This window comes from Cervus canadensis, chromosome 4 (genome assembly GCF_019320065.1).
Source record: "Cervus canadensis isolate Bull #8, Minnesota chromosome 4, ASM1932006v1, whole genome shotgun sequence".
NCBI classification, from domain to species: Eukaryota; Metazoa; Chordata; class Mammalia; order Artiodactyla; family Cervidae; genus Cervus; species Cervus canadensis.
The window spans coordinates 103,571,225-103,584,004 of NC_057389.1; the positions used below are offsets into that span (position 1 = coordinate 103,571,225).

The following is a 12,780-nucleotide window of genomic DNA, read 5'->3' on the forward strand; positions in this document are numbered from 1 at the left end:
GCAAATGAATGCGGGTAGTGGGGCGGAGAGATTAAAAAAAGGAGCCGCTCCCCCAGACGATCGGCACGCTGGGCTGGTGGAACTGGCCGCCTGAATGGCCCAATGGCTGGCCGCGCGCACTCGCAGCCCGCCCCGCCTCCCAGGCCGCCGCGGAGGTGGGGACTCTCCCGGCCACGCCCCGGAGGCGGGGCCATCCGGCGGCCGCGCCGCAGCCGCGAAGGGAGGGGCGGGGCGGGCTCGGGTATCAGCTACCGAGCCGCAGGTGGCGGCGGGCGCGGGGCTTGGCCCGAGCTCGGGAGGTGAGTGCTGTTCCCTGAAACACCCCGAACCCCCCTGGCCCGCGCAGCACCCCGTGCGCACCGCGCCTGGCAGCCCGGCGGCTCCAGGGTCAAAGGCGCGGCGGGATGTGAGGGACGGAGAACAGAGGGTTGGGGGCTGCGTGGTGGGTACCCGATCCTTCCTCCACCTTCCGCGTGATAACCGGGGATCCGCGGAGGGAGATAGAGACCCCTCCTAAATCCTCCATCTCCTGGCCTAGAAGTGGAGCGTGCAGCGGGGCGGCTATGAATCGAGACCCCTCCCCAAAATCCCTTTATTCTAAGCCTGGATCTGGGTCTAGGTTCCAGAGCTGCAAAGATGAGCTTGCCGCTCTCCCTCGAGCCTGGGACCCAAGACAGATGAAATGAAGACCACCCCCAATTTCCCTCTTCCCAGCTCTGGCCTGTAGATCGCCCCACGCCCCCACCCCCGGCCCTGAGACCAACATGAGGAACCCCTTCCTCTGTGAACCCCTTCCTCTGTGAACCCCTATCTAGGCCTGAATGAGGAGCTGGGGGTCCCCTGGTCCCTCCTCTAGAGTGTGTTTTTCTAGCTCCCTACCACAAGGATGGGGTAATGGAGGGGCATTTCACTGGGATCCTCATTTCAGCAGGGACCCCAAGATTGGAATTCTGGGAAGGGTCAGATGGAGGGCCAGGCCGGGCCAGGCTTGGAAAGACCTGGAGCATGGACTCAGTGGTGGTCCCTGCTTCAGTGGGAGATGGGCAGTGAGCATCTGTTCCCAGGGATTAAAATAAATCGAGGTAAATTAGGATCTTGCTGGAGGCTGACTGAAAGTGGGGTGCGGAGGAGGGTTGGGGGGTGGGCGGCCCCTCCATCTGCCTCAGATCCCAGAATTCGCCTGCCTCATCTGCAGTAGGTACCAGGAGGTAGCTTCCGATGGACCTGCCTCATTGGTGACCTTGGACAGATGACAGACCTCCCTGAGCCTTTATTTTTAATTTTTTTTTAATTTGAAAGTGGGGTTGAGGCTTCAAAGCTTGTACTCCACTGATTCTGAAACCCACCTACTCCATCTTTTGCTAAATTGTGACTCCACCCTTTTGCTAAAGATGGTGGTCGGAGGAGAAAGAGCGATAGGTTTGGAGGTCCCTCCATATGCCTTGCTGGCCTCAGAGCCTCAGTTTACTGCACTGCAAAATGGGCAGATGGTCACTCTCTGGCATTGCTGGAAGAGTTGCTTTGCCAGACAATAAAATGTATTACCAAGCTGCTATCATCAGAACAGGGGCTCCTCCACCCTCGTCACGCTGGCGGGACTGCCCGGGGCATATCCTGACCCACATACCTTCACCCACGCCAGGGGCAAGCCAGTACCTAGATAGGATCCTGGGTAGGACGAGATGGGAGGCACTGGGCCAGTCTATCCCCTGTCTCTTGGGGCTCTGTCCCTCTGGTAGGGGTTGAAGTCCAGAGTTCCCAGGTTCAAATCCAGCTTTCCTGTGAGTGGCTTTGCCCCTTTGCACCTTGGTGTGTTCTTCTATGAAATGGGCTGAATTCCCCTTGGAAGATCAGAGCAGACTGGCAGAACGGGAGCGCTGTAAATGCAGACATTGTAATACTATAGTCATTATCATACAGTGTTATAATCATTACCATATTGTAATTATAATACTAATTGCAATATTAGTGAGCATAAACAGGGTCAACAGCTGATTCAGGTCAGGGCAGGATAGGAAAGGAGGAAATCTGCAAGGGTATTGCCTGCTGTGTTTCCAGAGCTCAGTAGTCAGTTGGTGCTCAATAGGTGTTGGCCAAGGAAAGTGATGGAGAGAGAGGAGACAGCAAGGAAGACTGAAAAATTCCTGAGCAGAAGCTCAGAGGCTATTCATGACCCAGTTACTGTATGACATGGGGCCACTGCCTCAGTTGCCTCACTGGGGGTGATGGTTGAGTGGAGACCCCACCTCCAGGTGCCACTGTGAGAATCAAGCCAGACTGGTAAATGGGCACAACCCTGCTGGCCAGCCCTAGAGGGGAGCAAGTGCATGACAGAGCTGGTCCCTGAAACAGCATAGCAAGAGGCCGGTCACAGGAAAAGAAGAGAAAGACCCCAAACTGGCCCTACTGTGAGCAAACTGGAGTCAAAGGGAGAGCAAAATGAAAGATCCTGTTTTGCAGAAGCCTAGAGGCCCAGAGAGGTCAGGGGCAGCCCAAGGCCACCTACTGAGAGGTCAGGAGTTCCAAACAACCCGTCAGGAATGGGAGCCCTGCCTTCTTTGCTGACTTGGTTCCTGTCTTGTTTTATCTGCTCCCAGACCTGCTCAAATGCTGAACTGGCGAGAAACCCCAGGGTTTTGGGAATTGATGCTGGGGAGGCTGGATCTCCAGGCAGCGCCAGGAGCTTGTGTCAGCCATCTCTGGGAAGGACTCTGTTCCCTACCTCCAGCAGCCAGAGGATGGGGGCATCCGGGTCAGCTGACAGCCTGCTATGTGACCTTGGGCAAGGACCTGTCCATCTCTGGGCTTTGCCCTGGCACTGAGGAGGCTGGGAGACCTGGGTTCACACAGGGCTGACTTCTCCATCAGACACAGTGACCACTATGTCTCAGGCACAACCTTGGGGTCCGTAAAGGTGTTTTAACTTCTTTTAAAATCAGAAGGGGAAAAAAAACCAGGCTTTGGGGTCAAAGAAAACATTTAATATATGGTATTAATATATTCATTTCTATGTCAAATGTAGTTGTAAAAATAGTTTAAACTACTTTTTTAGTGGAGGAAGGGACCCTGAAAGCAAAAATGCCTCAGGCCCATGGAAGTCCTCATGCAGCCCTGGGTTTGAGTCTTGGTGCTCCCATTCACAGGCTGTGCAACCTTGGGCACGTGGACTACCCCCTCTGAGTCTTGGGTTCCCCACCCCCACCCAGTGAAGCCGGCATCACTGGCCTACCAAAGAATGGTGAGATGTGGAATGTTTAGTCTACATGGTTGGTGCTCAGATTTGTGGGTACTATTATTTGACAGTTGCTATCAAGATTATATTTGCTCACTAATAATAGCCCCAAGGTGGGGGCCTCAGCTTTCCCCACCCAGCACCTGCGCAGTTCTAGGGAGGTCCCAGGGGTGCTGGTCTGGCGGGGGAGGTGAGCTGGCGGTTGGGCCATGGGCGGGGCGGGGTGAGCTTCCTGTCCCCCAGGCACAGGGGCCCCAGCTAACGGAAGTGGCAGGGGCCACGTGGTTATCTCCCGGTCCCCGTCCTGTCTCGGGGCTCTGTTCCCACTCGCTGTCCGGTGAGTTTGAGCCCAGGCCAGGAGGCCCCCACTGCTCCTCCTTTCCCCTCTCGGGGACAGAAGGGAGACCCTCCTACCTGGCCCGGGTTTCGAGAGAAACAGTAGGTGTCACTTCCTGGGCCTGCGCAGGGTCACCCTTTGCTCTGCCACTGTGCTCCCCCACTTTACACCCCTGAGTGGCAGGATGGATGGCAGGGCGGTCGCGGGAATATGGTGAGCCAGAACCCCATGTGGTAGTTTCCATCAGGGGTTCTTCAGCAGACAGGTCATAGTGACCTGGGGACAGTCAGTGACCTCTCTGTGGTTCAGTTTCCTCATCTGTAAAGTTGATATTGAGCCCCACGTTGTGGTTGTGAAGGTTGAATGCATGTGTGGTGCCTGAAAAGAACTGGACACAGCGTCACACTCACTGGTGCTCAGTGTATGTGTAACGGGGTGGGGCAATCTAATGGGAGCTGTAAAAACAGTCTCAAAGATTCTTGGTTTCGGGGGAACTTGGGCTCTCTGGCTCCTAGGATCTTCTAGACCTGTACTGTCTAACGGAACTTCATCTGTGCTGTCTAGTACAGTGGCCACCAGCCTTGTGTGGCTACTGAGCCCTGGAAACAAGGCTGGCACAACTGAGGAAGTAGGAGGCTAATTGTATTTAATTTTATTCAGCTTAAAATTAAGTTGCAAAAAATAAAATTAAGTTGCCACATGGGGGCTAGTGGTTCCCATTATCAGTTAGCATAGCGCCAAGGGATTTGGAGATGCTCAGGGTCTAGGTCATGGCCAAAATCTAAGAAATGAGATGGGAATTTAGGGCTTTTCCCTCTTGGGATGTCAGCTTTGTATGTGTCCAGTTAGACTAGGTTTCCTCATGGGCTACACTGGGGCCTGGAATTTCTCAGGGGTCCCAGCGCTGCCCAACACGGGGTGGTGGTTAAGAATGTTTGTTGAATAAAATAATTGTTTGCTTGGTGAACTCCTATTCATGCTTTAAAACCCCAACTCCCATGCCCTCTCCTTTAGTTTAAGTCCCCCAGCCAAATCATCTCATGGACCCTGTTATTGTCCTGGCCAGGTAGGCACATGGTGGGTGCTGGGTGACTTATAGAAGTCACCCAGGAGGCTAGCTGATAATGGGTCAAATTAAACTCAAGATTAGAAAACTGCAGCTTACAGAGAGGCAGCCTTGCCCAAGGTCCTTGCTCGGTCCTTTCCAGTGAGGCCCAGGGAGCGTTCGCATCCCTGCAGTCACCAGCCCCATCTCTGCTGCTGCTGTGCCTCCTGGGCTCCCAGCTGCTGCTGAACTGCCCTTGGGGTCATGAATTATGGATGAGGCTTGTGGGCTCCAGTGACAAGCCCAACCTCGACAACATGCCAAGGACACCAAGTGTCCCTCCCTCGCCTGGTGGCTTGGCTCATCCCCTTCTCCTGGGAGGCCTGGGGTCCTCCAGTAAGATCTCTTCTAGGCATTTCCTCGTGTTTTGCAGATGGGGAGACTGAGGCACGGAGCTGGACAGTGACTCAGATACCTACCAGGTGAACACACTGGCTTCCAGGGGGCAGGGGCAGGACTCATGGACGCACCAGTGTCAGCCGGGTCACCACGGCAAGGATTGAACTTTCTATCCTGGGAATGTGCATGGCATGGGGACTGCTGTAGAGGGATCCAGGAGACCTTGAGGGAACCTTAGGGCCACTTGAAGGACCCCAACTCCCACAGGGCCGATCACAGTCCCAGTGTCCACCTCTCACCTGACCCTTTTCCGACAGGAGCCGCCCAGAGTGGAGCCCAGTGCTCACGGGACTCAGCTGACCCAAGTGCAAATCCACTGTCATTTCCTGGCTGTGTGACCTTGGCAAGTAGCTTGAGGGGATTCAGTTTTTCTGTCTCTGAAATGGCCCAGAGCTTTTCTACCCATCCCCCACCATGAACTCCTATTCATGCTTAAAAACCCCACCCCCATACCCCCTCCTCTAGTCTAGGCTCCCCCAGCCCCTATCCCTTCATTTAGTTCAGCTCTGACCCCACAGGGCTGGGGGTATCTGTATCCAACTCTGTCCCCCTAGGCTGGGAGCTACTTGGGGACCATGCCCAAAGCTGAATCACTCCAGAGACCCTGGCATACTCCCAGCTTTGGGGCTTTTGGTTCCTCCTCCATCCTCTCTCCTTCCTCCACAAGGAGAGAAGTTGGAATTTCCCCTCCTTAGGCCCTAGCCAGCTGTGACTACAACTCAAGTTTGCCTCTCTCTTTGGACAGGCACAAGATAGGAACCCTCAGGGGTCTCCACAGAGGCCATCAAAATGTCATATTTTGGGGAGTATTTTTGGGTAAGTAAGATTTACTTTTATTTTGGTGGGGTGTCCTGGAAGGGCTGTGGGGGCTTTTATGGAGATGGAGAAACCTGCCGGCTTGTAGGCAGAGTCTTGGGCAGATGGAGGGTTTGCAGGGGGTAGAAGTTAAAGTGGGAGGAGTCAGGCTGGGTTTGAATCTGTAGCCCCAGATGTCATAGGCCTTGTGGTCTTGGGCACGTCACAGCTTGAACAGGGTGACTGAGGCCCAGAGTAGGAATCTCTTACCCGAAGTTGCCCAGCGAGAAGTACAGAGTCAGGTCTCAAACCCAGGGCTGGGCCGAGCTTCCAGGATCATTCCAGCCAGGGAATTTCCACATCTTCCCCATCCTGGAGAGTTGGGGGGTTTTCTTGACTTGACCCCTAGGGACCTGCTCACCTGTCTGCTCTCCAGACTGGGGACTTGACTCAAGGAGCCAAGTGAGACAGTTTGTTTTTACTCATTCACTCCCTCCCTCCCTCTCTGTCACCACCCCACACCCAGCCCACTCTGGGAGATGTTGGAGCCCCCAGGAGACTCCCTCCCAATCCTGACCCTGAGGAACCCCCAATCCGGGGGACACAGAGCTAATAAGACCCCTCAAGTCTTACTGAGTCAGGATTAAGCCCAACCTTGGGTGTGCCAGAGAATGAGCAAGGAGGCAGAGCTGTGTTTGCCATGGGCTTTGAAGGCTGATTTTTCAGGATGCCAGAAAGGCATTCTGGGCAGGGGGAACAACCTGGGCAGAAATAAAGAGGTGTGACACAGGGTGGCCAGTGGAGGGCACAAGGACTCCTCTTGCAGAGCCAGGCTAATGGGGAGAAACAGAGAACGAGTGAACAGGAGAATAGGGTAGGACCCAGGACAGAAAGCCCCTTCCTCGGTTGCAGGCCCAAAGCTTGCAGAGAGGAAGCCCGTTGCTAGGCAACGAGTTGCCCCTGGCAACAGGCCTTTCTCCCTCCCCAGCTGGGGCTCCTCTTACTAGCATTTGCTTTCTTAAAGGGGCAGCACCCGCTTGCCACCTATGGGCGGGGGGTAGGGGGGTGGGAGGGGTGGGGGGAGGGCTGGACCTCCACCTTCTTTCCAAGGGTCACGGTCCCTGGATTTGCCTCTGAATGGCTGTGTGATTCCATCCGAGGGCTGCCCCTCTCTGAGCCCACTTTGTGTAAGGAGGTTTGGTCGTTTGAGGATCAGTTGTTGCCCACATTTTGCAGTCCTGATGGGCACCTACATGTATTTTAAACTCTTTTTAATTGTGTGAAGCAGGCAAGTTCACTGCAGAAAATTCAGACTAGCAAAGAGAAAATAGTAGCCACCCCCAACCCCTCCCTCCAAAGATAGCCTGGTACAGAGTGGGTAAGAGTTTTGAGTTTGGGATTTGAATTGGACTCTTCTGGGAGCACTTGGGCAAGTGACTTTGCATCTTGAAGCCTCAGTTTCTCCATCTGGGAAAGGGGAATGGAGCTCCTACTTCCCCAGGGTTCAAGGAGCACCCTGGAATGTCCGTTTCTCTTTTGTTTATTTATTTATCTGTTTATTGGCTGTGTCTGATCTTAGTTGCAGCGTGTGGGATCTTTCACTGTGGTGCACAGCCTGTCTAGTTGTGGCCTCAGTAATTGCAGTTCACAGGATCCAGGGCATGCAGGCTTTAGTAGTTGTGGCAGGCAGGCTTAGTTGCTCTGGGGCGTGTGGGATCTTAGTTCCCTGACCAGGAATCGAACCTGTGTCCCCTGCATTGCATGGCGGATTCTTAACCACTGTGAGGGAAGTCCCCTGTCTATTTCTTTTAATTAATGTTTCTTTTAATCTATTGTTAGTATTGCTGGCTCTTTGCTGGGTGATCCTGGGGCCCTGACTGATCTGAAGGAGGCTCCATTCGGGAGAGATCAAGTCAGACAAGGATTCCCCAGTCTTGCTGGGTCAAGGCAGGGCTGGTGGCATGGAGGGCAGTGGGGAGCCCAGGGGGGAAGTGTGAGCAGGAGAGAGACATGATCAAGCTGTATTAGAAAGATCTCTTGGGCTTCCTTGGTGGCTCAGTGGTAAAGAATCCGGCTGCCAGTACAGGAGACACAGGTTCGATCCCTGATCCAGGAAAAGCCCACTTACTGCAGAGCAACTTAGCCCATGCGCCACAACTATTGAGCCTGTGCTCCAGAGCCTGGGAGCCGCAACTACTGAGACCATCTGATGCAACAATTGGAGCCCTCACGCCCTAAAGCCCTTGCTCCCAGACAAGAGAAGCCACTGCAATGAGGAGCCTGCACACTGCAACTAGAGAAGAGCTTGCACACCAGCAACGATGCAGCACAGCCAAAAAGAAATAAATAAATTTTAAAAAAAAACAGAGAGAAACATCTCTCTGGGCCTGGCTTGAGAGCAAGACTGGTGTCCAGAGGTTCCGATAGGAGACATAGGCTCAAGACAGCCCCTCCCAGGACCCTCGGCTGCCAGCCCAGCCCAAGGGAGTCAGACACTGCTGGGGGTTTGCCAGGTCTGGGAAACAGGCCAGCAGTTGGCTCTGAGTCAGCTCCAGATGCTGGCCTGGGCAGCAGTGCCTGGTGCGGCCTCACCCGAGGATCCCCTGGGCAGGGTGGGCAGGGGGCTGCTGGGGTTGTTTGCTGAGGCCTCACCACTGTGCTTCCCAGGTGGCGCCAGTGGTGAAGCACCTGCCTACTGATGCAGGAGGCGCAAGAGATGTGGGTTCGATCCCTGGGTCAGGAGGAGGGTCAGGGTCAGCCCCTGGAGGAGGGCATGGCAACCCACTCCAGTATTCTTGCCTGGGAAGTCCCACAGTGAGAGGAGCCTGGTGGGCTACAGTCCATGCGGCCGCAAAGAGTGGGACATGACAGTAACTAACCTCGCGACTTATTCAACAAGGAGGGCTGCCTTTGGGGCTTTAGGACCATGATGTGAATCATCCCACATGAGAGGTAGATGACTCCCTGCTCCCGTCTTAATGAGGAGCTGCTATAGGTTTGGAGAGAGACATGACTGATCTGGACTGCAAAGTGTAGCCCTAGCCCCACCTCAAACTGTGGTGACCCCAGAACCGGGAGAAAAGGGGTTCTGTGCAAGGCATCAGCAGACACCAGGGTAGAGGCTCTGTTCCCACCAGCACCAGGCAACAGCAAAATAACTTGTCCCTCCATTCAACAAATGCAAATTCCGTTTCTGTGCCCCACCCTGCACTGGACATTGCTGGGTCCTGAGAGAGTATCAGACCCACATCATGCTTTGTGGGGTCCTCAGAGAGAATTTTCATGTTGAAGAGAACAGAAAATAAGGCTACAGTGACTTAAGCAACAGGGATTGTATTAATTCATAAACTTGAAGAGTTGTGCAATAGTGTGGCTTTCAGGGTTGGTTTGGTCCAGCATCTCTACTCAAGATGCTTTTTTTTTTTTAAAGACTTCACAACCAAGACCTTTGTTGCAGCACACAGGCTCCAGAGTGCCTGGGCTCTGTAGCTGTGGCACATGGGCTTAGCTTCGCCACGACACGTGGGATCTGAGGTCCCTGACCAGGGATCGAACCCACATCCGTTGCATTGGAAGGTGGATCCTTAACCACAGGACCCCCAGGAAAGTCCCTCAACACGCTTTTTATTCAGACCCTCAAGTTCAGCATCTTTGCAAAATTCATGGTTTCTATTTGGTTTCCAGGATCTCCTGTGACCATATAATCTCTCATTTATGGACAGATACAAAGAGAAAAGCAGAGGGGAAGAGACCAAAGAGAAAGGAGCAAACAGAGGTAGAGAGATACGTACACACTCCCACAGAAAGACAGACAGACAGTGAGAGAGGAAGATAAGAGTGAATGAGACTGCCGGTCTCTCAACTATGGTACAAGGATCCCAGGGTCTCTTCTAATTAGGCCAAATTAAGGTCCATAAGCCAATCCTTAGGACCAGGGGGAAATGCAGCTGGTGATTGGCTCAGGCCAGAACCAATGCCTACAGCCAAGAGGATGGACTTCTGCCAGTTAGCTCTTCAACCCAGGCCCCTGTTGCTAGGCATCCTTGATGTCCTCTCCATCCCCTTTCTCAATCTCCATCCTCACCCCCTGCAGGGAGAGAAAAACCATGGCTTTGAGGTCCTGTACCACAGCGTGAAGCAGGGGCCCATCTCCACCAAGGAGCTGGCAGACTTCATCCGGGAGAGGTGAGGTTCCCCAAGCCCCATCCATCCCCATGGCCAAGACCTGAAGTCCACTCAGCCATGCCCATCCTGTACTTCCACCCAGGCTCTGCCCCATTTTTCCCTTTCCCATCCCACCCTGACAAGGCACCACATTCTGCCAGAAAGAGTCCTGATCCCTGGGGTCTCCAAGAATCAAATGAGCTTGAAGACCCAACCGACCGACAGTTCTCAACACTGTCAGCCCTGTGCCCCGTTTTAAACAATAATCACCAGACTTCTAAGCCCTCCTCTTGTAGAGATGATAATATGACCTACTTACAAGGAGAAATTTGAAAACTCAATCTCAGGCCCTGAGTACAATAAAAGAAAATACATGTATGATGAAATAATCTATATTTCAGCTCGTAAATGCTCCAATGTCCCAGAAAACACAATAAACTCAAATTGCAAGGCAACCTCTGCTCCCCAACCACTCAGCAGCTGAATGCCCGTTGAATCTGGGCAGAGAGTCCAAAGGATTATTAACCAGGTTTTTCCTCTCTGGGGCTGTCATGCAGACCTGTCACAGCCATGCTGTTTCATGAGGCTTCAGACCCTGGATCCATCCACTATTGTCTGTGGTACCCCATGGGTGCCTCTGTCAAAAAATACCCCAGTGGGTAACTAGTTTTAACTGGGCACATGGCTACCTCAAACAAAACAATTCTATTAGGGTGAAAATGTGAGTGGATATTAGGTAGGCATTTAGCAGTGTCTGTCTAGAGGGAATAAAGAAATCTGAGTTTGGGCCCCGCCCCCGCCCGCTGTGCGCGCGCTGGCTGGGCAGCATGGCGGCGGCGGCGGGCGCCCCCCCCCCAAAAAAAAAAAAAGAAATCTGAGTTTATCTTCTGCAATTAAATGAGACAAAGCACCTGAAACATTGATACTATGTGCTCAAAATTTTGTTTACTTGCTCTTGCTGCTGCTGCTACTACTGCTGCTGTCAGTAACATTTTATTTAAGGATGAAAACCTCTGCCCTGAATTTCCCAAACATCTTCCCCTGCCAGGGGACTGTATCATTCTCCTGGAGGCCTCTGCTCAGATGTTTGAGATGGGGAACCTGAGGCCCAGGGGTATGGGGCCTGTCCCAAGGTGCCAGGACCCTCCCCATCCTTTCCCTGTCCTCCTACCCAGGGCCACCATCGAGGAGACCTACTCGAAGGCGATGGCAAAACTTTCCAAGCTGGCCAGCAACGGGACCCCCATGGGGTGAGTGGGCTGTGGGTGAGGCAGGAGTCGCCGAGGGTGTGGGGGTCCCTGGGGGCAACAGGAGGCTGCCTTTGGGTGTACATCTCTTCACACTTGTGATATGTGGGGCAGGGAGTCATCCCCCTGTTTATGGGCTAATTGGACAGAGGAATATGAATGTATATCTAGGTGGCTCAGTGGTAAAGGGGCTTCCCAGTGGCACTAGTGGTAAAGAATCTGCCTGCAATGCAGGAAACTTGGGTTCAGTCCCTGGGTTGGGAAGATCCCCTGAAGAAGGAAATGGCAACCCATTTCAGTATCTTGCCTGTGAAATCCCATGGACAGAGGAGCCTGATGGACTATAGTCTGTGGGATTGCAAGAGACGGACACAACCGAGCATGCATGTACAGTAGTTCTTTACTGCCTGCCATGCAGGAGACGCAGGTTTGATCCCTAGGTCAGGAAGATCCCCTGGAGAAGGAAATGGCTACCCACTGCAGTATTCTTGCCTGGGAAATCCCATGGACAGCGGAGCCTGGCAAGCTATAATTCATTCATTCATCCAGTGGATATTTACTGAGCCCATACTGGGTGCCAGACCTTGTTCGAGGCACCAGGGGGCCCAGGGGCAATCAAAACAGATCAAGCCTCCAGTCACCTTCATGCCCGGTTCATAGGGTGTGCATCTGGGATATGTGACAGATGTTAACCACAAACATGAACAAAGTCCTTTCCCAGAGAGAACAGTGCTAGGAAGAGAATGAAATAGGAGCATTAGAAGGTGGGTACTATATCTGGAGATGAGATCTCAGTAATGAGAAAGAATCAGCCGTGGGGGTGTCCGAGGGACAGAGACCCAGGAAGGTGGCTGAGCTAGTGCAAAGGCCCTGAGGCAGCAGCACACTTGCGCATGTTCAAGGAAGAGCAAAGAGGCAGGCCTGGCTGCAGGGCCCGGGCACCGTGGAGATGAGGTGGGGGAGAAAGAGAGGGCAAGGGGAGTACCAGGCTGGGCCTGGAGTCCAGAGAGAGGACGGCAGGCGTCAGCCTAGGTTTAAATTCCTGCTCTGATGTTCATTTGCTGAGGGGCCTTGGGTGAGTGATGGGGCCTCCCATGCCTCAGTTTCCCTGTCTGCTGCAGGCCCACCTTGCGTGATTGCAGTGGGGATTAAATGAGTTCATATATGTTCGTGTTTAGCAGGGCCCAGAGCACATGAGGTATCTGAGCCAAAGCCAGCCATGCGGGGTGAGGGGTCCCTTGCCGAGGGGTTGGGGTTGGGCCTGCTGGGCCCTGGGTGTGACCCCCACCTCTCTGTTTCCAGGACCTTTGCCCCGCTCTGGGAGGTCTTCCGAGTCTCCTCAGACAAGTTGGCGCTCTGCCACCTGGAGCTGACGCGGAAGCTTCAGGATCTCATCAAGGATGTGCTCCGCCACGGGGAGGAGCAGCTCAAGGCGCACAAGAAGGTGGGTGCCGCGCGGCCGGCGGGTGGGGAACGGCTGTGGCTCCTAGGATCCCAGGAC

At 53.8% G+C, this 12,780-nt stretch overlaps 1 protein-coding gene across 8 annotated transcripts in view; it reads left to right on the top strand.

The window, feature by feature from the left end:
• Window positions 1-195: 195 nt before the first annotated feature.
• The window catches only part of FCHO1 (FCH and mu domain containing endocytic adaptor 1), a 29,277-nt gene continuing 16,692 nt past the window's right edge, over window positions 196-12,780 (top strand). For 2 of the 8 annotated variants that reach the window (XM_043467298.1, XM_043467305.1), the window contains exons 1-7: window positions 196-299; window positions 5,048-5,096; window positions 5,331-5,416; window positions 5,819-5,889; window positions 9,962-10,053; window positions 11,208-11,282; window positions 12,582-12,723. In XM_043467298.1, coding sequence (XP_043323233.1) covers window positions 5,863-5,889; window positions 9,962-10,053; window positions 11,208-11,282; window positions 12,582-12,723 — 336 coding nt within the window. In that variant the 5' untranslated portion in view covers window positions 196-299; window positions 5,048-5,096; window positions 5,331-5,416; window positions 5,819-5,862. Of the gene's footprint in view, window positions 300-3,161; window positions 3,239-3,502; window positions 3,671-5,047; window positions 5,097-5,330; window positions 5,417-5,818; window positions 5,890-9,961; window positions 10,054-11,207; window positions 11,283-12,581; window positions 12,724-12,780 lie in introns of those variants that run through there. The other 6 variants (XM_043467301.1, XM_043467299.1, XM_043467300.1 and 3 more) reach the window with 6 other exon arrangements.